This window comes from Eleginops maclovinus, chromosome 20 (genome assembly GCF_036324505.1).
Source record: "Eleginops maclovinus isolate JMC-PN-2008 ecotype Puerto Natales chromosome 20, JC_Emac_rtc_rv5, whole genome shotgun sequence".
Taxonomy (NCBI): Eukaryota; Metazoa; Chordata; class Actinopteri; order Perciformes; family Eleginopidae; genus Eleginops; species Eleginops maclovinus.
Genome location: NC_086368.1, coordinates 12,392,922 through 12,416,128, shown reverse-complemented (window position 1 = coordinate 12,416,128; position 23,207 = coordinate 12,392,922). Strand labels below are relative to the sequence as shown.

At 39.4% G+C, this 23,207-nt stretch overlaps 1 protein-coding gene across 1 annotated transcript in view; it reads right to left on the bottom strand.

Moving 5' to 3' along the window:
- The window catches only part of ppp1r16b (protein phosphatase 1, regulatory subunit 16B), a 77,606-nt gene that overhangs the window by 8,559 nt on the left and 45,840 nt on the right, over nucleotides 1–23,207 (bottom strand). The window contains exons 3-6 of the mRNA XM_063910476.1: nucleotides 19,167–19,237; nucleotides 7,311–7,456; nucleotides 5,529–5,632; nucleotides 329–453 (exon numbers count right to left, since the gene is read on the bottom strand). Of these exons, the coding sequence (XP_063766546.1) occupies nucleotides 329–453; nucleotides 5,529–5,632; nucleotides 7,311–7,456; nucleotides 19,167–19,237 (446 nt within the window). The remainder of the gene's footprint in view (nucleotides 1–328; nucleotides 454–5,528; nucleotides 5,633–7,310; nucleotides 7,457–19,166; nucleotides 19,238–23,207) is intronic.

Here is a 23,207-nt window from a genome sequence, read left to right as displayed (position 1 = left end):
AATCAAGTTGTTCAATTTAGATATAATTATTGTACATGGTCCCTGACAAATACATTTGAAAAAAATCTATAAAATAAATACATATATTACATTATTTATCCCTTATTGTCTTTAATTGTAAATGTGTTTTACTTGAGTGACGTATGGTGACGTATTTTGTATGCTTTATCGTCAGTTTTCTGATGACCCAGGTCCTAGAAGAGGACACATTTGGACTCTGCTATAATTTTTCATAGCTGAAAATACTAAAACATGAACTTTATAAAACCTTTTAGTTAGCTGGTTTTAAATCCAGATCTGTCGAAATAACCGGAGCTCAGAGTCTCACCAGTGTGGCTCCCTGAGAGTCCTGCAGGTTGACCTCCTCTCCCTGATTCAGCAGCTCCTGTACGTCTCCCAGCATCCTCCTCTCTGTAGCTGCCCGTGTCTCGTTGATCATCTCCTGGGTGATGCCTGTCAATCAAACGCACAAGCAGAACCGCGGCGTTAATCACAAGGCAGGCAGTTTTTCTCCTGACAGCTGTGATATGCAGTGTCAGTGTGCTGACAGGGCGAGTTTATCACTGATCTGAGACAACCTGGGTATAACGGACAGGGACACAGCACAATGCTTGTATATGAAACTAACTTCAGAAAGTTATACAGAAAAACTAATTTCCTTGATTGACAGGAACATGTTTTTTAAATTACACTGGAGGTTATCTACAAGCAACCGATAAAAGCTTATCAGCGAGTATAAAAACAATTGTAAGTTTTCAAAACAAGTTATACAAAGGAAAGTTTTAATGGAGCAGACTAGGGCTGCACGATTTGAACAAATGCCTAATTGCAATAATTCTTTGCATGATATTTGCTTACAATATATGAGGGTTGATCATTTTCTCTCCCTCATAGAAAAATATTTCAAAAATTATCATGATATAATTTTTTAGGAGGATCTGCACCAAACAAATATATGTCTTTAAGTTGCTCAAATATAACTTTGAGGCGGGGATGTCTCTGCAGCTCACCAATACTAAATCCAAAATGCAATCTTGAAATTTTGATTAATAAACACAGATTTTTTAAAACTTTCTATAATAGCCACAATCTTAATAACAACACATTAATAAAGTGAATTGTTTAAAGAAATAGTTTATTTTCAAATCCTTTCTTCAATGTTTTTAACTTGGGCACACAGGTCAATTAGAAGAGAGCTGCGTACAGTTCAACTTTTGGATCTCAAATATCTGCCACTTAGAAACAGTCCTTTAATTTCTTCCTAGTTTACTTTCACGCTGCTTTTCCGGCCATCCTGTGCCGAGTGATTCTGTCTGTCACAGCCACTCTAAATTCTTCCTTTAATCCATCGCCTCGCTGCCAGGTAGGACTCAGTACTGTGACCGCTTCACTCCACTTCTCCCCCCACAGCTCAGCAGTAACGTCCCGTATTGCACAGCAGATTTAAAGAAAGGCCAGATTAACAATAAGGAAAACAGCCAGAACTGTGACTCCTATATTATTGTGTGTGTTTGGATATGTGAATTGCCAAAACTACAACAAATCAAGTGGTGTGAATGAAAATATTTCGAGACAATCCTTATAAAATGTCTGTTTAAAACCTGGGATAAAGAGTAGAAGTAGAACAGCATCACGTGACTGTGCATATGTTATCGTCAGTATTTCAGCCCTATGACCTTTTGCCTTGACACGGAGGTATAAATCAAACCTTGGCGAGTAAAGCTGAAGGCAAATCTATCCACTCAGCCCGCAGCCCGTCATTTTAAAGTCAGGCTGCTGTTGTAGTGTCATCTACATGGCAGCTAGGGTTTCTGAAAAATGTTGAGGAGGTACACTGATACTTCTCTCTGCTGTGTAAAGGCGCAGGAATCAGTACAACAACAATCCCACTTGACATCTTAAATGAAATACACCGCTCCAGCTATTTTGTTCTGTTGTTTCTGCTAGCAATCATGCCCCACAGCATGACAATAGCACAAAGGATTTAAACATGTATAATATAGTAAGTAGAGGCATTGTCACATGATACAAAATGTAGTTAAGCGAAGAAAGCTATCAACGTATCATGACGTAAATAACAAAAAATGAGCTGATTTAAAACTGAAGTAAAATTTTAAAGGCTGATTTATTCACAGATGGCAGCAGAGTTAGCACACAACTCCCCTCTGTAACTGTGTTAACTAACAGCCAATGCCAAAACAGGAGGTACCCTAAGACCCTAAGATGTTATACAATCTTAATTACCTCTATTATCAAAATATGAGTTTAAGGAGGTATGTTTGGGGGATTTGTCTAAAAGTCATATCTCAAAATGTGATGCTGTTGCTCACTTGATAGATCTGGTGACCCATAAACTGGGGCTCATACCCTGATAGGGAAGACCTGAGTTTGAATGTGACCCAGAGACCATTTAAGGTTGAACTTGTCATCCCATCTGTCTCCCCCCTCTGTCTCTGAAAAAGGACTACAATTTATGATTATTTTGATTGTTAATTAATAAACCTCTTTTATTTTTTCAATGTGGTGTCTGCACGTGTATTTTGTCTTGTCCAAGTAACAGTGAATGATACGAGGCCATTGAGTGATATGTTTTATTTGGCTGTATAAATAAAATTGATTAAAAACATAAAACTGAGAAAATCAGGAAGACAGATTTGAGCAATTTCAAGCAAGAAATATTTAGAATTGTAGCTTAAAAAATGACTGACTGAATTAATGAATGTTTATCTATGGATTTAAGAGTTTTTGAATTAAATACTATAAAGCGGTTGATGGAATTTTGTGACAAAAGACATCAGCTGTGAGTTTTTTTAATGCTCTGCACCCCCCCAATCTATTTCCCCAGTTCAGTTACTGGGAGATATATTCTGTTATCACTGCGTCTCATCACAGATGAACTGTATCAACAGGGGAGGATCAAGGAAGCGTCAGATCGGTAGATGCTGCACATCAAGCCTGTGTGTGTGTGTGTGTGTGTGTGTGTGTGTGTGTGTGTGTGTGTGTGTGTGTGTGTGTGTGTGTGTGTGTGTGTGTGTGTGTGTGTGTGTGTGTGTGTGTGTGTGTGTGTGTGTGTGTGTGTGTGTGTGAGGGAAAGAGAGTGGCGGTGTGCCCATCCCTGTGGTGTCTCTGGAGAGAGGAGGTTTATCCAGCAGAACAGTGAACATTGGAGGAGCAATTAGCAACAGCGCGCTCCCTTTGATGAGCTTAATAATCATTCTTCTCACCTACTGTACTGATATCTGCATTCTGCGGCTCCAGAGATCACATTACAAACGGAGAACATAATTTTTAGGCGGTCTCCGTTTTCCCTCTCCAAACCCCCAGCCTCCTTCTCTTTGTCTCTGCAATGTCGCCTCCCATCCAGAAATCCACCCTCTCATGTGCTCTATTTAATCTGTTTAGCTGTTAAAATTACAATGATGCACTGGTGCAGTATTTATCTTTTACATAGCTTTTTTGGCCTTTAATTATCCAGAGTAATATAACTGAGCTCCAATAGTGCCCTCAGCAGCACCCTGCTTCCACACAGTTTCCTCCTGTTTACCTCTGAGCAGCTCCACTGAAGCATTTACTTTGAGGCTGAAGGGCACCTTGCTCATGGAAAATTCCAGTATTATTCTACCTTTTCTTGTTTGCTAACGCTTAAAATATTGACAGTAGTTTGGTAAGCCACAAGTTGCCTCTAAAAGTACATCCGTAGAGTGGAAAAAAAATTCCTGTCGACACGTATCACAATGGTTATAAATAAAGTTGTGGACAAGAGCCTCTCTCAACAATACACTTTGTGCCTCGCTTGTGCCTTTTGCCTTTTTTTTTCTCCGTGGTAGATTGCAATGAATGGTTTGTGTGAATTGAATTACAGAGGCCAGTGGAGTTAAGTGAAATGTCCCATTTTCTTACCAAAGCGAATACAGGGGGCTAATTTGGTCGTGGCTACATATTTACCCTCCCTTTGTGCAACCCTTGCAAGATCATGTTAGGCATTCACCTCGAAAGGTTAGGATCAGTTGTCAAAAGCAAGTCACATGAGAGTTTCCCACAAATAACAATCAAAGATGATTGATTTAGAATTAGAGTTCACTTGGAATACCCAAACCCTGACATACGTCGTTTTGACGGAGGCTGTGTCTTCCTAATGATTACAACAGCGAGTAAGTGAGGGCAAAGTTAGTTTGAACCACCGTCAAAATGAACACCATCATAGTAAGACCGAGGTTGAATAACACCAACGTTATTTCTTTAAAGGTGCAATTTTACTCAGCAGAAAAATCGATACGCATCTTTATATGTTAAATATTAAACTAAAGCCAGAAGCTGGTTAGTTTAGCACCCAGACTTGAAACAAGGGAAACAGCTAGCCTGACCTCATCTACCAGCATCTTTAAAGCTCACTCATTAACAACTTATATCTTGTGTTCTTAAACCTAAGAAATAGTCCACATATTCCCCTGCGAAAGAATAAGCGAATGGTGATCCACACAGCAGTAACTCTAAAACAAAAAGCTAAAAAGGTTTTTTCCAGACCACATTTGAGCTGTCAGTCAGTGCATTCACACTACATCTCTCCGCTACACTCAAAGCCCCCGCAGCTACATATTTTTGCTGCTTTGTCTCCAACTGTGTGTTCACATGGCAGCCTGTAGATGTAACTGCTTACTAGAAAACAAAAACAAAACATTGACAAGAGCCAATGTTGAGAAGGCTGGGTGTGATTTAACTCCAGTGTAAATAAAGCTGTCTGTCACTTCCGACCCTCTTTGCAACAGTCTTTTTTGCCGGATCGCACATACAGAAAAGGCAGAAATGTGAACACTTCTGAAACACAGCGTGAGTTTCCTCTCTCCCCTTCACTGATGTATGTCGGTGCTGATCTCCTTGAACTCTCAGTCACGGGATGCAGGCAAGCTGTGCAGACTGAGTTCGTTTAGTGATACAGCATGAATATATACAGTCTCATAATCTGCACCAGAGCCGGCGTGAGAGAATTGTGAATACCCCAAAGCTTCCTGAAGTGTCAATCCTGAAACTCAATCACATACTTCTAGTGTGCATACGGTCCTCCGCAACAATCTATTCTCATGGTTTACATATTTTAAACACGGACAGCTCTTTTGTCCTGCTGTTTGTGTTAAGTAAGACTAGTAAGGCTATACTTTTGGTAACAACTGGTTAAAGTTGTGATACTTCATCAAAATGACTTTATCCTTCACAGGACAAAAACTGAATCCAGAGCAGAGACCAGAGGAAAAGATACATTTTCCCCCTTGTTTCAAGCCATAATTCCCCTGTTCACCTTGAGATTCAGGAGTTTGCAGGAACAAATAGCGCTCTGAAACCTTTTGTTAGGTTAAAAAGTATTAAATGGTCAAATCATAGTTGGATTAAGTTAGATTTAATAGCCATAATATTGAAGAAAGTACACAGCATAATACCTCGGCAGTAATCAGATGACAGATACTGCTGATCCACTGAAATAAAAAGCCATGATGTCTGCGGCGCTGATTTCACTCTGAATATTTATTCTGTACCTCTGTTGGCCATAGCTGTCTCGATGATGTCCAGTGTTGGGTCGTCTTCACAAAGGTCGTACGGCATGTTGCCATCAGAGTTGACCGCCAGCAAGTCTGCACTACTGTGGGAGAAAAGACAATACATGATCAACACTTACAAAAAAAAAATGTTATATATGGGCTAGTCCTTTTTTCTTAATGTGCATCATCTAACAAAGCAAACAAAAGGATTATATGTGGTGTAATAAATTGCATTTAAAGGCATCATATGTGAGCCAAATAAACACAAGTAAAAAAAAAAACTTTTGATAAAACCGAAATATTAGACAGCTTGATTTATCATTTGCTGCTGTCAGATAATGTGTTTGTTTATATGCACAACACATTTTATCATTCTAGTAAACAAGCCTGTATTTCACATTTTGACAGTTGTTAGATCCAAAGAAAAACTGAAAAACAATCTGATCCATAACTCACATTTTGGAGAAAATAAATCTCTGTTGGAGGAGTAAGTGACCCTGCTAATTAAAATCTTCAGAAGACATTATTCAGCTGTTTTCAATCCGGGAACTCACTGTAGAGTCCAAGTGATATGACGAGTGGCTCGACAAGGCCTGCATGTCAACAGGTGGCAGCAGTGTGTCTGAATATTGTGTGTGTGGGTGTTTGTGTACTCATAGGTGTGCATAAACAATCTTTATTGTGTCTCTATTTCGGACTTCTTTTCGTTTGTGTACCTGCTATCAGAGGATAATACATCAATCCCAATTACACATGCAAAACTATACAGTTATTATCCTACATGATTAGGTGTCAGAGTAAAGAAATGAACGATCTTCAGTACGCTTTTCCTTCTGATGAACCAGGTTCAGTATTTTTGAACGGTGATTAACATTAAAAAAAAAAAAGCCCATCCTGGAGCTAAGAGATAATTAAATATTACTCTATTGATTATTATAATATCAAGTTTAACAGTTTTTGCTGTGAGCAACAGTCCAGTCAAATTAACACTAATACTTAATATTAGTTTTTATTTTCCTTACCATGACATATACTATACTGATCAGACAAATAACATTAAAATACTTATTTGATATCAGCCTCTACATATCTCTACAGTTTCCTGAAAGCCTCTTGCACACGTGTGATGATACCACTACAGACAAAATCTGACGACACACAGACAGAAAAGTGGAAGAGACTCAAAACTTCCTCTCTCTACAATCTGCCATGATGACTCACAAGGTCACAGTGTCGCTGTTACAGCTGGTAAATAAGCCTGTTAATTCCGTGTATGTGTGTGTGTGGGCCTCTGTGTTAATTGGTATTTGGAAGTGCCAAGCATTGCACATTATTGCGTGTGATGTCTGCCATTGATCCAGGTGGTCAATACGCACTTTAAACTAACTTCGACTCAAAGCAGTCTCTCGGGGTTAAACGTTCGTTCGAGGGTTGATTATCAAACTTACTCCTGCCTTCGTTTAGTTTTTTGCTACACATCTGATATCGAGTTGTTTACTTGTACTTTCCTGAACTTCTCAACAGACCCTCAGATCTTGTTTCTAAATTACCAGTTGACAGTTTTATAAAAATGAATAAAATGGCAGCTTTGCAACAGATAAACAAGGGGCTTTACAGCCCAGAAAAAATAGAATTATGAAACATAAAACAATAAAAAAAATATAGGGCAATGAGTACAACAATCAAATTAAAGCAATAAGGCATGACATATAGTCCAAATTAAACCGATAAAACATATGGTGTGGCAGTAAACGCTAATAGTGTATCTGTGTGTCTTACTTGGCGATGAGTATCTTGACGAGTCCTGCGTGTCCACAGGTGGCGGCGGCGTGCAGCGGCGTCCACAGCTCGTTGTCCTGAGCGTTGACGCAGGCGCCTCGGTCCAGCAGGATCTTCACCATCTCCTCGTAGTTATCTATACAACACTGTAGTGAAAGAGAGGGGGAGGGAGAAGGGGAATGACAATATTTTTTAAATTGATGATACTATAAAACTTGCAAGAGCAGTACTCCATATTGACTAGGAAAAAGTATGTCAGGAAGGTTTAAAGGAAAATGGAAGATAAGAGAGAAGTGATACTGAGTCATTTAAAATATTGTATCAGTTTTGATCTAAATCCTTGAGTCAAGTGAGGGCTCTGCCAAAAGACTGAGATCCACAGTTTAGTCGTGTTTGCAGGAAAATGAAGAGATGGCTGAAACAGAAGCTCTGTATCTTATTATATTTAGTGGGATGTAGCAAATAATGCACACAGTGAGTGCTCAGCTGTGCTGCATTGCTGCTGTATGCTTCAGCAGCTTAATTATCTCAGAAAAAAAGGAATGAAAAAAGACTAATTTGTCACCAAGAGCACAGACGAACAAGAACTCCATGACAAGCTCACACTAAACCTCCACAAAAGTCCTTTAAGCGCATATTGCAGAGTGCAAACACATTAAGCCAATTCGGACACAGTCATTATGACATCTCACCCATTGTGTGGGCTGTTCCCGGGAACTGTGATAAACTCAAACCCGTAACTCACAGCCATCCACTGAGACAGAGAGAGACAAAGACAGAGAGGGGCAGAAAGTATTTTCCTTGGTAGTCTGGGGGTGTGATTATAGGGTGGGGAGGAAAGAGATGTTTTTCCGTGTAAACCATCCGCCAGTCTCGCTACTGTTAGCCACAACAGTTTTCTCCATCAGAGCTAATTGGTGCAAGTGTGGCAGTGCTACACCGCAGAACAAAGACAAAGAGGGGTGCAAAGACAAGAGAAAAACAACAGAGAGAGAGAGAGAGAGAGAGAGAGAGAGAGAGAGAGCAAAGAGCAGACAGGAAGTCAAAGAATGGGATTACTTAGGCGCAGCAGGAGGGTCAGATCAAACCAGAAAACTTAAGGATTTAGAGTTTTATTTCCAAAGTGTGAGAGGGGAATCTCAGCGAGAGCCAGTGTTTCTGTTTCAGTGTTATTTCTGCTGATGAAGTTGTAGCTTTGAGCCAGATCTACCACATATTTAGTTGGAACCTCTCCTATCCCTCTAGTGTATGTAAATCCTATCAAAGCAGAAATGTCATGAAACATCCTTCTTTTTTATCAGGAACAGCTGCATGTTTATACCAAAGAGCACCGTCGTATTTTGGAGAAGCCACTGGAGTGTTGTCACTTCTCAAATCTCTGCTTTGAAATGAAGATGAGACATCTGTCACGATGAAACCAACAATCTGCTGAATGCTGTTAATCCCCGAATGATTCTACACACTTACACATTTCAACGATGACAGGAAAGCATATTTTGTGACAAACAGAAACAAAATGGAGACAACAAAAGAAAATAAGTCAATAAATCCATCTATCCTGTAAACCATGTATCTTACTGAGGGTTCTTGGATGCAGCTGCCTTTCCCAGAATGCATTGTAAAGAAGCAAGGTACACAGTGGACACAAGACTAAAACACCGGCAAATGAAATCTTCAATGCAAACATTAGAGCTTCTATATAAAGAACCGTTATGCAATTATAGAAAGAACATTTTATATGGAATGTTGAAATATATCAGCTGGAAGCGAATGAAGATCTAACATTTGTTCTTTTCTTTTTGGAATAAATGGTAAATGGACTGTATTTATATAGTGCTTTTTGTCTTAACAACCCTTCAAAGTGCTCCGCATTCACCCATTTACACCCTATTTCTAGAAGAGGGTGCCATTTGCTCAAGGAACAGCTAACATATGCTAACATATACTCACATCACACACCGTTGGCCATCAGGACTTGGGTTTAAGTATCTTGCCCAAGGATACATCGACATATTGAGTGCTGAGGCTGGGATCGAACCCACAACGTTCCGATTGAAGGACGACCGCACTTGGCAGCCCCAGTTGCTAAAACTAAACATTTAAAGTAAGTTTCTTTACACTGTCCATCGTTGGGCACTGGACAAAGTGAAGGGCAACGAAATAAGCTTCTAAAGCAGTGATGATGGGCTGGGAGTTAAAAACCAATAACATCAACATCCAGCCAAGTAACAGCCAGAGGAACATGTCCAGTAAAGCCATTAACAGTATTTTATCAAGGCTTTAACCTGAAGGGTCTGATATGAACTTGATAACTTGTACGAGTTACCTGTTACATGTGAGCAGTATAACATAAGAGTAAGCCTAAAAATAACTGTTCACCTCTTACTACACGCTCTAAATATTCCACCTCATTACACATGCTCACCATAGAAACCTTGAGCAGTTGAGGTGTGCAGAGAAGGCTGCCTTTCTTTCATGGATTTACATAGAGGGTGAACTGAAATGCCACCTCTAGAGGATTGTAGTGTTTGAGAGAAGGAGCGAGAGCTAGTCACAGTAATTCAGCAAGAGAGCACAGAAAATTTATATAACAAGAGCAACAGGCTGGAAATGCCAGGAAGAAGAAGTAAAGGAGACGTCAAGAGACGGAGAGAATTTGCTTACGGAATTTCAAACGAGCACCTTTTGGACAAAATGTAAAGTAACAGCACCTAAACAGACCAGTGTCACAAAAATGTATAAAATGATAACTGTATTTAACAGCACAATTACCCAATCATACATTTACTACAGTGCCCTATATACATTTTTACCAAAGGATCAAAATAAGACTCTAAATGACTATTTTACAATATTCTTCTGAAGTTTTTCCAGAGGCTTCTAGCGTCAACTTCACCAAAAGTAAAGTCAAAACATCTCAATCGCCCCCTGGTGGCTGTCTTTCAGTTTAGTTAAGGATTGATTTGATGCAGTGTAATCTATGAACCAAGCAAGTATGTTAAAAGGCAAGGTCGGGGTCAATCCTTTTTATTTAATTGGTAGGAGCAAAAATGATGATTAATATTTGACTCATCCTACAGCCCTCATAGTATATAGAAATTAAAAATGAATTAATATCTTTGTAGTAATGAGTTTTGAGTGTTTGATTTTGAGGCCAGGAGCTGATGTTGTGTGAAAGGTAAGCAGATGTGAGGTGATTCAATGGTCCAGAGGGTCATCTCTGTCTTCACCTGTACTCCATCACTGTCTCTGCCTGCCTAGCATCTGAACCAAATATTAGGGGGGCCTTAACCACAGTGAAAAAACACAATCACAATGATGTCAGGACAAAATGAGTTGTGCTCATTCTTCGTTGCTCAGAATGCCAATGTTACTCGGATAAGACTCTGACAAGAGTTTGAGGGGAGAACATAAATTCAAACATAACCCAAGAGAGGAAATGAAATTACTTCACAGATGCAGAGGACAGATAGCAGCAAGGCAGATGAGAGGTGAAACAGATGCAAAGAAATCACAAAGACTGACTGGAAACACTACAGGCTGTCAAGACAAACATCCTGTGTGTTTAAGTCAAAGTGAAACGAGTTGTAAGCTTTCCACGTCTAAGACGCTTTTTTTTTTACAGTCCAAAGTGTTCAATTGTGTCTTTTTCCAGAACCTGCTTTTTAATTTTAATTTATTGAAGTTTAACCAAACTGATAACTTAAGGACCTCTCACATTCAGCAATGAAGTTAATTTTATATTGTATGGATCAAAAAGAATAAATATATATATATCAAAGATGATATAGCAATCAGGCAGCACTGAACATGAAAAAAGTAACATAAATGCACCAGTCTGGTCACAGTCACAGAGCAGATATCCTTTTCTAAGGAAGATGAGATCGAGAATTAGCGAGAAACAGTCTATAAGACTTTCCTCTGAAACTCCAAAAAGCAGAAGTTGTGTTGGTTCATTTGTCTGAACTACTTCCGGTGTCAATGATGTCAGAGGAACAGCCATAAGACAATGGAAGAAGAAAGACGAGTCACAAATGTCGTTATTTTACTTTCAGTCAGTGTGTTAGCATGTATGGGAACATTCTCCCTCTTGTAACACAGATGTGATAATTCAGAGGAAGATATGGATTTCATTTTCTGCTACTGGTAATTGGCAAGCTTGGAGATATAATTCAGGAGAAATGAACAGCCTCATAAAACTGACAAGAACAAGACTCCTAAGAGACATACAAACTTGTCAAAGACATCCGATGCGCTGATGGATTAGCTCGCATCTTAAGCTTGAGCCTGCAGCGCTGGCATGACAGATGCCACCAGAAAAACCCAGGAGACTGCAACCTACACACAGCAGCCAGCAACTAGGCTAATCTCCAAACATCCTTCTGAAAAAACCCTCCATAATATCAACCCACCTGCTAGCTGACTTAATTAATCTCTTAGCCTTTTTATACTTGTACCCACAAGCCAACTAGACCCCAGACTAAACTCCCAGACTTCCCCTAAAATCCCACCAGCCTCCCGCCCTTCTTGGAAATAATGTGTCTTTCATCAAAACTATTCACACAAGGATGGGAGTGTGGCTCCGACAAAGGCTCAGATTATGTGGTTGGAAAACAACAGCAACAGTCTTGCTGGGATCTTTCCGTGGGCTGAGAGGACTGAGTTTGCAGAGGAGATAAAATTACAAGAAGTTTAAGCTGCGACTTTGGCTGAACGGCTGACATTCAGTCAGGGCTAGTGCCACGAGGGCAGTTTGTGTCGGAGCTGGCACTGAAACTGGAATACTGAGTGCTTAAGGGTGCAGGACCAGGTGGCTGAGACTGCAGGGGGTTAAAACATAAAAGGGTTTCAAATGTTCCGAGAGATCACAGGACTTGCAGATCTTGAAAAGGGACGGGGGCCAGTGTGCAGAAACTTCAGCTGTTGAATTGAACATAAACGCTACATGAACTGAATCCAGTCTGTGAGTGTCGGTGATAAGCAGCTGCGACTTTAAGAGCACCAAAGATAGATTCTGGGCTGACGAGCTGCTCAGTCATTTTCTAACCCCTCCGTTCACTTCATATCCCCTTATTCATAACGCATCAATTACATATATATTTACTGATTATTATAATTATCACAGATTAATTATTTGTACTATTTGTATTATTACCATTATTATTATTAATAATAATGGTAATCGGCCATTATTATTATTAATAATAATGGTAATAGATTGAATTTATATTCCCCCTTTCAAGGAACCCAAGGCCGACACATTTGTTTTACTATTATAATTATCATTATTATTATTATTAATACTACTACTATTTTAGGGCTTGTATTCTTCAGACACAATCATTGATTTTATTATATTTATTATTTTTCCAACAGCATTCTTTTTATTTCACTACGAATGTTGCTTTCCCCATGTCTCCTGATATTTTATGTATTAATCTACTCACATTCATTTATTCTCTATCCAACTTGTGTGTCCAATTATTTGGCTTCTCACAATATGTCAGCCTGTCTGTAATTTACCGCCTAGTTTGTCTAAATATGTGTTAATGTTAGTAAAAGCTTAGAGAGTGGGAATGTGGGATGAGTGGGGACTTCATCTGTGTGTGTGTATTATATGCAAAACTTTAACAAAAAGTACATCAAACTAGAATTTCAGTTCCAAGGTTATTATACAGATTTTTGGGAGTTGAGTTTAAAGTCCTCAAAGGCGGAAGTCAGGCTGATCTGAATGACTGATGAAAAGTCTGGGACCCCACATGGAGGCCGTCTAATAACTTCACTTCTGAAATCTTGCAGATGATCTCATTACAGAACAACTTAAAAGCCTGTCTCAGTAGTCTCTGTACCAGTCATCTTCACATAAATATTTGATTGGATGAATAACTCCAGTAAAATGTTTTTAAATATGACTCCGGCAGTCTGATGATGAGACAGCATGACACAGGTTTGTTTGAAGGAGTCTGCTGGCAAGGACACCATCTCCCTCCACCTTGATGGGGATTCAGACCAATAATAGCTCAGTGTTACAAAAGCAAATGGGGAAACATTGGTGTGTATAATAAATACGGTAAAAGGTAGCTGTAGTGTTATATTGTTTTTTTCACATTGTGTTGCCCATTGTAATCTTCTGCTGGCCGGGAATCCACTTATATTGAGCCTCATAAAAGATGCACATTACGATCAGCCAGGGTCTTCTTGTATTGAACTCAAAAACAGGATTTGAATAAAACCTTCATGAGTTTGAAGGTTTATCAGATGCCGAAGCAATTCATACTGATTTCATATTCACCAGTTCATACAACTAAACAAAAAGTACATTTATCAGGGAAACAATCATTTTATTCTCATTTTGGAGTAGGGATGGGCATGATTAATCGACGATCGATTAATTGATCATTAAGAATTTCGTCGATGACATTCATTTGTTGTCGATAAAACTAATGCAGGTTCTGTTGCGTACTGTGAGTCTTGAAGGAATGCAATGAATTCGCTATGTGGCAGCAATCAACGTTTACCACACGGGGGCAATGTTTGAAAAAAAACGCCACAGGCCTCCTCAAATACCTGCGAGTTTCCGTGTCTGCACATGCGCGAAAATAACAAACTGTTTCCGATCGCCAATATCAAGCAAAAACTCTACAGACAGTTTCTGTGAACTACCAGCTATTTCCGGTTAGGTAAACTAACTGGCTGCCGTCACGTACCGTAAAATGTAGACAAATCGGGCAGGAAAACGTTGAGTTTCCGCGTACGTCATTACGCGCATGTGCAGCCGGAGGGGAACGGATCGGGCACTGACAGTAATCATGGAGAGGTCACGGCGAAGTGTGGCGTGGGACCATTTTGATTTAAGAAATGACTGCCAACACTGCGAAGCTGTGTATAAGTACAACTCGTCCAGGACTCAAATGATGCACCACTTGAAAAACGCTCATCCGACCCTGGTTATTGGCATCCTGCTCTCGGTCTCACCCTAGCATCAACTCGGTGTTAGCACGGAGGAGCTGCGATGCACAACGAGCAGAGAAAATTACCCAAGGGATCTGCAAGTTCATTGAGATGGATATGCTGCCCTTAAGTTTTGTTGAGGGCGAAGGTTTTCGAAAACTGATAAACTTATTGGAACCAGCATATCACATTCCGTCACGACGTACCATCACCAGACTGATAGAAACTCACTACGAAGAACGGAAGCAGGAGCTGTCAGAAGAACTGAGCACAGCTGAAAGAGTTGCTCTAACCACAGACTGCTGGACCACTTTAACAGCTGAGAGCTACATACCTGCCACTACATGAGTGATGACTGACAAATTAACTCAGCGGTCCTGCTCACAGAAAGCCTGCCAGGTCGGCTCAACAGAAATCAGTAGACTGGTGCTGAAGTTGTATGTGAGTTAGTGGTTATTTTTATGAAGCTTTGTTAATTAGCCTAATTCATTGTTAGGTTGGCTAATCTCTCTCTCTCACCCTCTTTCTCGACACGGTGCCTTTTTGGATAGTTTTGAGTTAGAATTTGGCAAAACCTGTCAGACTAAAAGTATTATATATTTTTGGTTAAGTTATTGTTTAACATGATTGTGTTTTTATATTATTATTTTGGGGGAAAACAAGGGTCAGTTGGGTTCATGAGCACAGGCTTCTAACTGCAAGCTCCGCTGCTTAAGAGCAGCGCATATTTTCTACTTCAACCATTGAACGGATCCGGTTGAACTGCGACAAGAGTTGTCCATCTTGTAATACATCTCTCAATGAGGAAAACACGCTGTGTCGATCGTTAATTCTCCCGACGATCGATTAAGACAATTTAATCGAATGCCCATCCCTATTTTGGAGAACAGCAAGTTAAACAGAAATGTGAAAATGCATGTTTTAAAATGATCAGCAATGTTTGCTTGAATATTTCCAACACGATACTCAGCAGCCGGATGACATTGCACTGGTCTGCTGAGTCTGTTTCCACCTTTTTGCTACACAATGCTGCTTTTTTGCTAAGAGGACCCTAAGAAATTGAACTGAATGATGAGGTTGTATTTTTGATACAGAACTTATGTTGGTCTGACCTTACACACATTCATCCAAACACACACACGAATGCATACCTTTGTGACTTATCAGAAAGGTTCTGTCACTAATTATTTACATCTTCATGTGATCAAGCAGTGTATCTAATTCATACAAGTATTTACTTTCTCTATCAGAACTGATGCTGTGTAGGGGTGTGTGTGTGTGTGTGTGTGTGTGTGTGTGTGTGTGTGTGTGTGTGCGTGTGCGTGTGTGCATGTGTGTGTGTATTTGTATGGCATCCGTGTGTGTGTGTGTATATTTGTATGGCATCCGTGTGTGTGTGTTTTTCTGGCCCATTCATCGTCCCTGAAAGCCATCTATTGATTAATGTCTCCTATCAGAGAGGTGAGACTAACCTTAGATAGGTATGACATCTCATTTAGAGAAACATCACCACCACTTCCTTTCATTTATCTGTGTGTGTGTGTGTGTGTGTGTGTGTGTGTGTGTGTGTGTGTGTGTGTGTGTGTGTGTGTGTGTGTGTGTGTGTGTGTGGCTGTCCATATTGTGTCGTCCCCATTTCCCTGTGTGTGGATGGCAGTATTTGTCAATTTGTAGCAGGAGTGAAAAGGTCTCATCTTGAAGACAGTGAGCCAGCTGACCCGTCCAAATAACAGATTATCAGGTACACACAAACTCAAAGCAGAAAGGCCATTCTGGTATCTCGGCAGCCAACAGCTTTTACACCAGCCACACCGTTGGTGACTGATGGACTTCAATTTTCTCTTCCCCTTGTTCATTTCACTGCCCCCCAGCAGGTGCCAGAGTATTAGGCTTAGAGCAGCCGAGGGGGAGAGAGAGCCGAGGTATATAGGAAATGCAGAGGGAGAGAAATGAGACGAGATGATGAAAAACAGAGGAGAAACTGAGGAAATGAATGAGCATCCCTGCCTTTGAAATGCTTTAGGTTGCCACCCTTCAGGAAGGCTTTTGATTTGTTTTTATTTTATTTAGGAGTCTAACATCAGGGTTTAAGAAAACTTGGTGTTGTTCTACACAGTAAACATAAAAATCTTCACACCTCCATGTAGGAGGGTGACAAAAAACTGTTTACTCTTTTTTTTCAGCACTTTCAGTATCTTAAGAGGAAACAACAATGCTTCAAGCTTGTTGTTGTTTACAGGTTGGGTTTTGCCCTCAGCTGTTTTTAAATCAACTGTGAGCATATTATATATTTTCTTGTTATTGCTATATCAAGATGAGTGTAGGTGCTGGTTTCACAAAGATATTTTAGATTTGTCTGCAGTGTTTAGGCCAATCTTGATATTTTATTTCTTAACTTTTTTAGTTTATACATTTATATCATACAACATGGACATTTTTTAAGTCTTAAAGGTTAACCAGCATGGCTCATTTGTTCTCACAATACGTAGAGCAATGAAGGACAGGTGGAAAAGTGTTTAAAGGGTGCAGTAGAAGTGCACAGCAGTGACGACAAAGTCATTTAAATTTGTCTAAAGAAAGTATCCCGAGTCTGACTGATGAGTTGGCAGAAATACAGTGAGTCCTGCCATATTAACAAGACAAAGTATCTCAGCTGCTGCAGGTCTGCACCGCACTGATAGTTCATACTACTGAAAGTCTCTGGTACTCCTGCACTTCAGGCTGAGAGATGTAGAAACACATAAGTGAAGGTGAAAGTCTGACACACCTGGAAAATAGTTTTATTTTAGGGACATAGATCTTTGTCCGCTGTATACACAGTAAAGCCCCTCTGAGACAAATGATATTGGGCTTTATAAATAATGTGATTTATTCAGTGATTGATCGAAACAGGATTTGCTTTAGTTGTCTAGAATAACTGAATTTCCTTTTACAAATTAATATATATTTTGAAACCTCACTTCAGTGCACTTGTGTAAGACAGAATTAACTTTACTGTTCAATGTTGAAATTCTTCCTGAAGGCAAATGTCATCTGATGGATGATCAGGCAGCAATATTTAGCAATGTGTTTTGAAAAGTATTTTTGACCATCAATTCATTGCAAATGAATCCCTACTAAAGACTGACTACTAGCGTGGGCTCGGACAGAGTCAAAGACTATCTTTATAAAAAAGTTTCAAGGATTTGATTTGATTTAATTTGATTGGTTGTACGTTGTTGTTTCAAATTAGCTCGAGGCTTAAATATTTATTTTTAAGATACATAACAAATGTTACACATATTGGCACCGCAACTGTATCAACAAGGCTAGAAGTCAGGGAAATTAAGGACAGCTTTACTACTCAAAAGGCTGATTTGTGATTCAATGAGACATGTAATGATTCATTATTTACACAGACAATTGAGCAGTTTGGAGTCAGAGGTGATATGGAGCGTTGATTCAGATGGGGTGGAAGCTCCGACTATTATGTATGTTAGAAATGGCTCTAATTAGCAAGTGGAAGTAGGTCTGATCTCCTTGCTACCAATTTCCTGCATCAAAATTGACTAATTTCACTAATACTGAACTAATTTCCTCAATAGTGAAAATCATTTTTTACAGTGTCAGAAAGCCTCAACACTATTATGCAGAAGGGACTCTAAAGCCTACAGCTGCAAACTAATCACACAGCAAAATGATTTAATTATATCTAAAGACTAAATGGTAAAGGTTACTTGATTTAGAAAATAGTTAAAAAGGAGAGTGTACGGTTTTATTAAATTAACTACTTTAATCTAATACTTCCCACCGCAAAAGGGGGTTTTCTACTGGTGAAACAGTGTCCTACTCAAGCACGGGAATCCGATCTGTCTTTTACACGTTTTATTTCACCAAGCACTCGAACATACATTAAACATGCTAGCTAAACAACAGCTCAGCTTCACCAGTCAAAAAACTGATCCTACCAACCGGCAAGTTAACGCATGCGCAGATGGGACCACATCCGGTCTACATCTGCCCATATTTGGGCACATGAGTCACATGTGTTACCGCTCCAGAATAAACTTGAACTTAAACTGTTTAAAAGCATAGGTACATTTATTTTTATAATATATACTAAGTTTAGTCTTCAGTATTGTATATGAAATGTAATATTAATTATAAATAATAAAATCCAGTAATGCGTCAACCTCTATTGTGTGTTCTCTACAAGAAAAGCAATATGTTGTTTACCAGACTTAAACAGAAACAGATAAAGTGCATAAAGCCTAAGCTTATTATTCAAATGTAATATTTAAATTCTTCAGTTGTAAAAGCAGTGTCTTCATTTCATCCTCTGGTGTTTTATGAAAATGTAAAAGACATTGTGTTCGCAAACTTTAAATGCCATGTTATTCGCCTAAGGAGATTATCACTTAATTTAAATTGGATTTAAAAAAGGCATTTAAATGAAATGTAATTTAAGAGGGAGCATCATGCACAAGGTTTCCTGAAAATAACAGACAACATTAATTGTATTTCTGCCCAAGGGAAGCCAGCATATACTCCATTCACTGTGGGTCTCAAGACGAGAAAATGTGGTGCACACAAAGCTTCACTGAGAAGGGTGATAGCATTTTTGCCTTTATTTAAACTGTAGAAGGAGATAATAAATTGGTGGAAGAGAGAAGTAAATGCTACCAATGCTCCCTGCATAACCTTTTGGGAAAAAAAGTTGGTCTAACTATTAGAAGCATATTAGAGGGTTATTATTTTGCATGAACAGCATAATATGGGAATAAGAAGCCCAGGAATCGAACTGCCAAACTGGTGGTTAGAAGACGACCACGTGATGGTGTTTCTACTAAGGCATCATATCTCCATATTTGAAAAATCAAACAGGTAGTAAGACAACCCGGAGGAGAAAGAGTCGGACATGGTTACCTGGTGAAGAGCGGTGAGGCCGTCTTCATTGCAGAGGTCTGGGCTCAGATTTTTCTTCAGTAGGTAGCGAACTGGTGGAAAAGAGAGATGGAGAAACACATGAGTGGAGCTGAAAGTCTTAAATAACTGAAAATATCTGTATATGCAGAGGGTATTGTAAGCTACTCTAAAGCCCTGAGACAAAAGTGTAATTTGCAATATAGGGCGATATAAATACAATATGATTGATTGTATTCCAGATTCAGGATTTACTGAGAATCTATTCAGTTTGCTCTCCAGTTGTGAATTAAGAGGCCCACGTGGTGCCTGGTGATCCGGATGTTAAGTTATAATCCATTTTTCAGACAGAATACAATGTTCTGGCTAATGGGAAAACAAAACAATGAGATGCGGGATGAAAGCATGATTGGATCCCTCTGGGTTGCTCAGACAGCCTGCAGGTGCACCTTTACTTAACCTCCTGTAAACCACTGACATCACCAATCAATCTGAAATCCATTAATCCCACCACTCATCGTGATGCATCCCTGCAGGAACTTCAATCTCTCAAATTATCAGTCCTGACAAGATGTTACCCAACTGACCTTGGAAATACGGACAACTGATGATGTAATGATGCTTGGGATTACGCTGTGTTTGTGCCTCATAGTCCCAACGGATAAACCCTGCGCCCAGACACCAATTGACAAAATATCATCTATCCCAGTCAGCGCACTGCTAAACCTGCCAGCCTGAGCAGGAAGTGCCACTGCACACTGCTCCTCTCCAGATCATTATTATCCCCCATTTTGGGCAGCGCTGCCATCTGCCTTTATTTCAGAGACACAAAAAACAAAAAAGGCAGAGCGAGTAGATAAAGCAGGTTATGACAGAGATATGATAGAGATTTGGGATATTCTGATCTTTACAATGGCAAAAAACACAGTCACGAGACGTAGATGCACAACTATGCACACAGAAAAACTAAATGATACACACACATGTAAACAGTAGAAGATGAAGACGACTGCAATGACACACAGTGGAGAACGAACACGAATGTCATAACATCGGTTTGGTTGAAGAGATGGTGGGGATCACATTGAAATACATTTTCTGACATCCTGCATTGATATACGTTTGTCGTGACTTGTAGTTCCAGCTCATCGATTGTGAGGATTTTCTGATTATCTGTACTTTATAACATAGACTGGGATGTGGATCTATAATTTATAGAGACATGGTTAACCTATTTCTAGATAATAGAGTAGAGCGATGCAGGAACGAGTCCTAAAATCCAAAAGTGAGTTAGAATTTTACCACTTCCGGTTCCCTCGTCTCAGAGTCAGTGGGATTTCTCCATAGGATTTTAGAAAATAGCTCGAAATAAGGGCGGTGGTTGACACAAATTAAAGAGACTGATCAAGTTTTGTTCTATGACATTAAATACAACAGCAGTGACCCCGGCTGAACAAAACGTGCATTTCTCAAACAGGTTCGATTTCCACAGATCTTATTTTTTACAATATTCCAAAATCCTATGGAGAAATCCTGCGCGGCTTACTTCCGGTCAGCCGACAAAAAGACGTCATCCCTGCACCACTCTATAATCAGCACATACATGCCACAAAATGGTAGTAAAACATGATAAATGTATTCAGTAGTTTGCAGTTACCAGCATGAAAAAAGTTGGACTTGGTTCAAATGGAAGCTCATCAGTACCGTCAAAAATATACTGGTATTGAGGACAGAAAAATGTGTCTGGTATTGTCAGCTACACACTAAGAGGATAGTGTTCAGCGAGATTCAAGAGAGATAATCAAACTGATCCCTTGTAGGCCCCTGCATTGTATACATGAATTGGTGCTGGTCCATGCACGTTCATACAGCTTTTGGTTTTTCTCTAAATACAGCACGCACGCACGCACCCACGCACATTCAAGATGAAAAGCTGGATGTTTGGTAGAGGCCAGATTGGAAATGTTTTTGTAGCAATCTAAAGTTGCGGACAGTTACTTCTCCAAGAGGAATGCCCATGAAACAAACTGCATTTGTATGTGCCATTTAATAAACATTAGGTTTTGAGGCCATGAGAACAAGATGCATATACAGTAAATGAAAATTGACCAATATAAAGCTCTGTGTTTATGTCCACTGGGTGTGGTGTAGGAGTTTCCTCTGAGTGTAGAATTAGAGTTCTGTGCTGATTGAGGATAATGGCAGGAGGTCATTATGGAAACACATTGTGCCATCCACAAAATGTGGCAGAGGGAGTGCTTTTTCTACAGTAAAGCAGCTTGATGGAAGTGCAACCATCAACAGCCTAACTCCATTATCCCACTTCCTGAATCCTGTAGCTATTAGACCACAATTAGGCCCCTGATAAACACTGCTGTCAACAATCAAATGTGATATTTGTCTTTGTCAGGGCATTTCAGTATCATCACAACCTTGTACTCAGGATCCCAGACAGAAACATGAGCGGCTGCAGCTGTCTGGTTCTCTCTTCATGCAAAAGAAGTGAAATATTACAGCGAGTGCTGAGAGAAGTGGACCCAAGGTCATAGAGAGCAAGCTCAGTCTGACTGCATCCAATAAATGTCACACACCACCTCTGCCATCCAGAGCATGGCTTTCCGGACTATTGGAGTGCTGTGTTGTAGTTGAGCAACCTTGACTGTGACAGCACATCTCAGAGGAACTACAGACACAACACAGCACTGCATCATCTGTGATGTGCTTTTAATTAGATACTGAAGGGTTTTTATGTTTTCAAAATCTAGGGGGACTTTCTAAATGTCATTTTTAGCCGCCTAATTATGTTTTAATTGGATTTCAATTGCCTTGAAAACTTCATTTAAATATGTTGGACGCCTCAAGCTCAAGCTTTCCTGAAAATAATTAATTGCATTATTCTTATTTGCCGATGCCCAGAGAAGAACAAATCATGACATTTTGTGACTCTCAGTCAGGATTTAGGTTTATAAAAAGACTGAATCTGCTTATTAAAATGTACTGCACTTTGAGTTTCTAAAAAGATATGTATTTTTTATTCTTATCAAGCTCCATTAAAAATGGTTATTAGTTTTTAGTTATTGAAATGACAAACTGCTTTAAAATACAGTGCATAAAAAATATCCAGTAATCTTCACTTTTTCATATTTTGTAATGCTGCAAAGGGAAATAAAGGAAAGAGTGGCGGTACATTCAACACGTTCACTCAACACACACTATAGTCTTTTCTACTTGCACTCTGAATGTCTGATTTCAATAGCATTGTCTTTTTCTACAAAATAAATACATGAACACATGACACAAAAACAACTACACTAAGAAGTAAAAGTGACAAACATGCAGTATTTGTCTGTTCAAATGGAGAGAAAATAGAGCCAAATGAAGACTATAGCACCGTCATGTTGTTTAAGAAAGCCATTTCAAGGAAACCAGAGTTTTTGTGATAAAAAACGATTTAATAAATCTAGATATAAATGAATTCAGGATGCAATGAGACATCCTCACTCTTAATTCCACCATTATTTATCTCCTGATTGTTAATGTACTGTAGCAAATTGCTCTACCAATGAGTCACAGTCTGGGCGAGACGGCTCCAAACTTGTAATGAGAGGATTCAGGAGGTCATGAGAGGACTTTTATGGATTTTGTTCAGAGGAGACATTCACCTTTCTCTCGCACCCATGAGCTGAGAACTCAGAGTTCAGCTAAAGGGGAGAAACACAGCAGCTGCTGGATGTTTTGTACGATACTTCAATCAGAAAGACACCCACTATAAAAGGAGGTTGAACAAAAATGCCTGATTCAAAACAACTAGATTTTTGGAATTGCTTTTACAGCCAATGTTTTCAGTCTCTAGATACTGAAATGTTGAAGCTTAGTTTTTTTAATTGTTGGTAAAGTACAAAGACATGAAAATTATTATATGAGTAAGTGTTCGATGCGTATCTCTCTTCCTTAACCTCTACAGCATCCACACATTAATAACATTCTCAGGTCTGTAACAAATGATTGCATAAAAGATAATATTCATAAAAAACTGAAGACAAG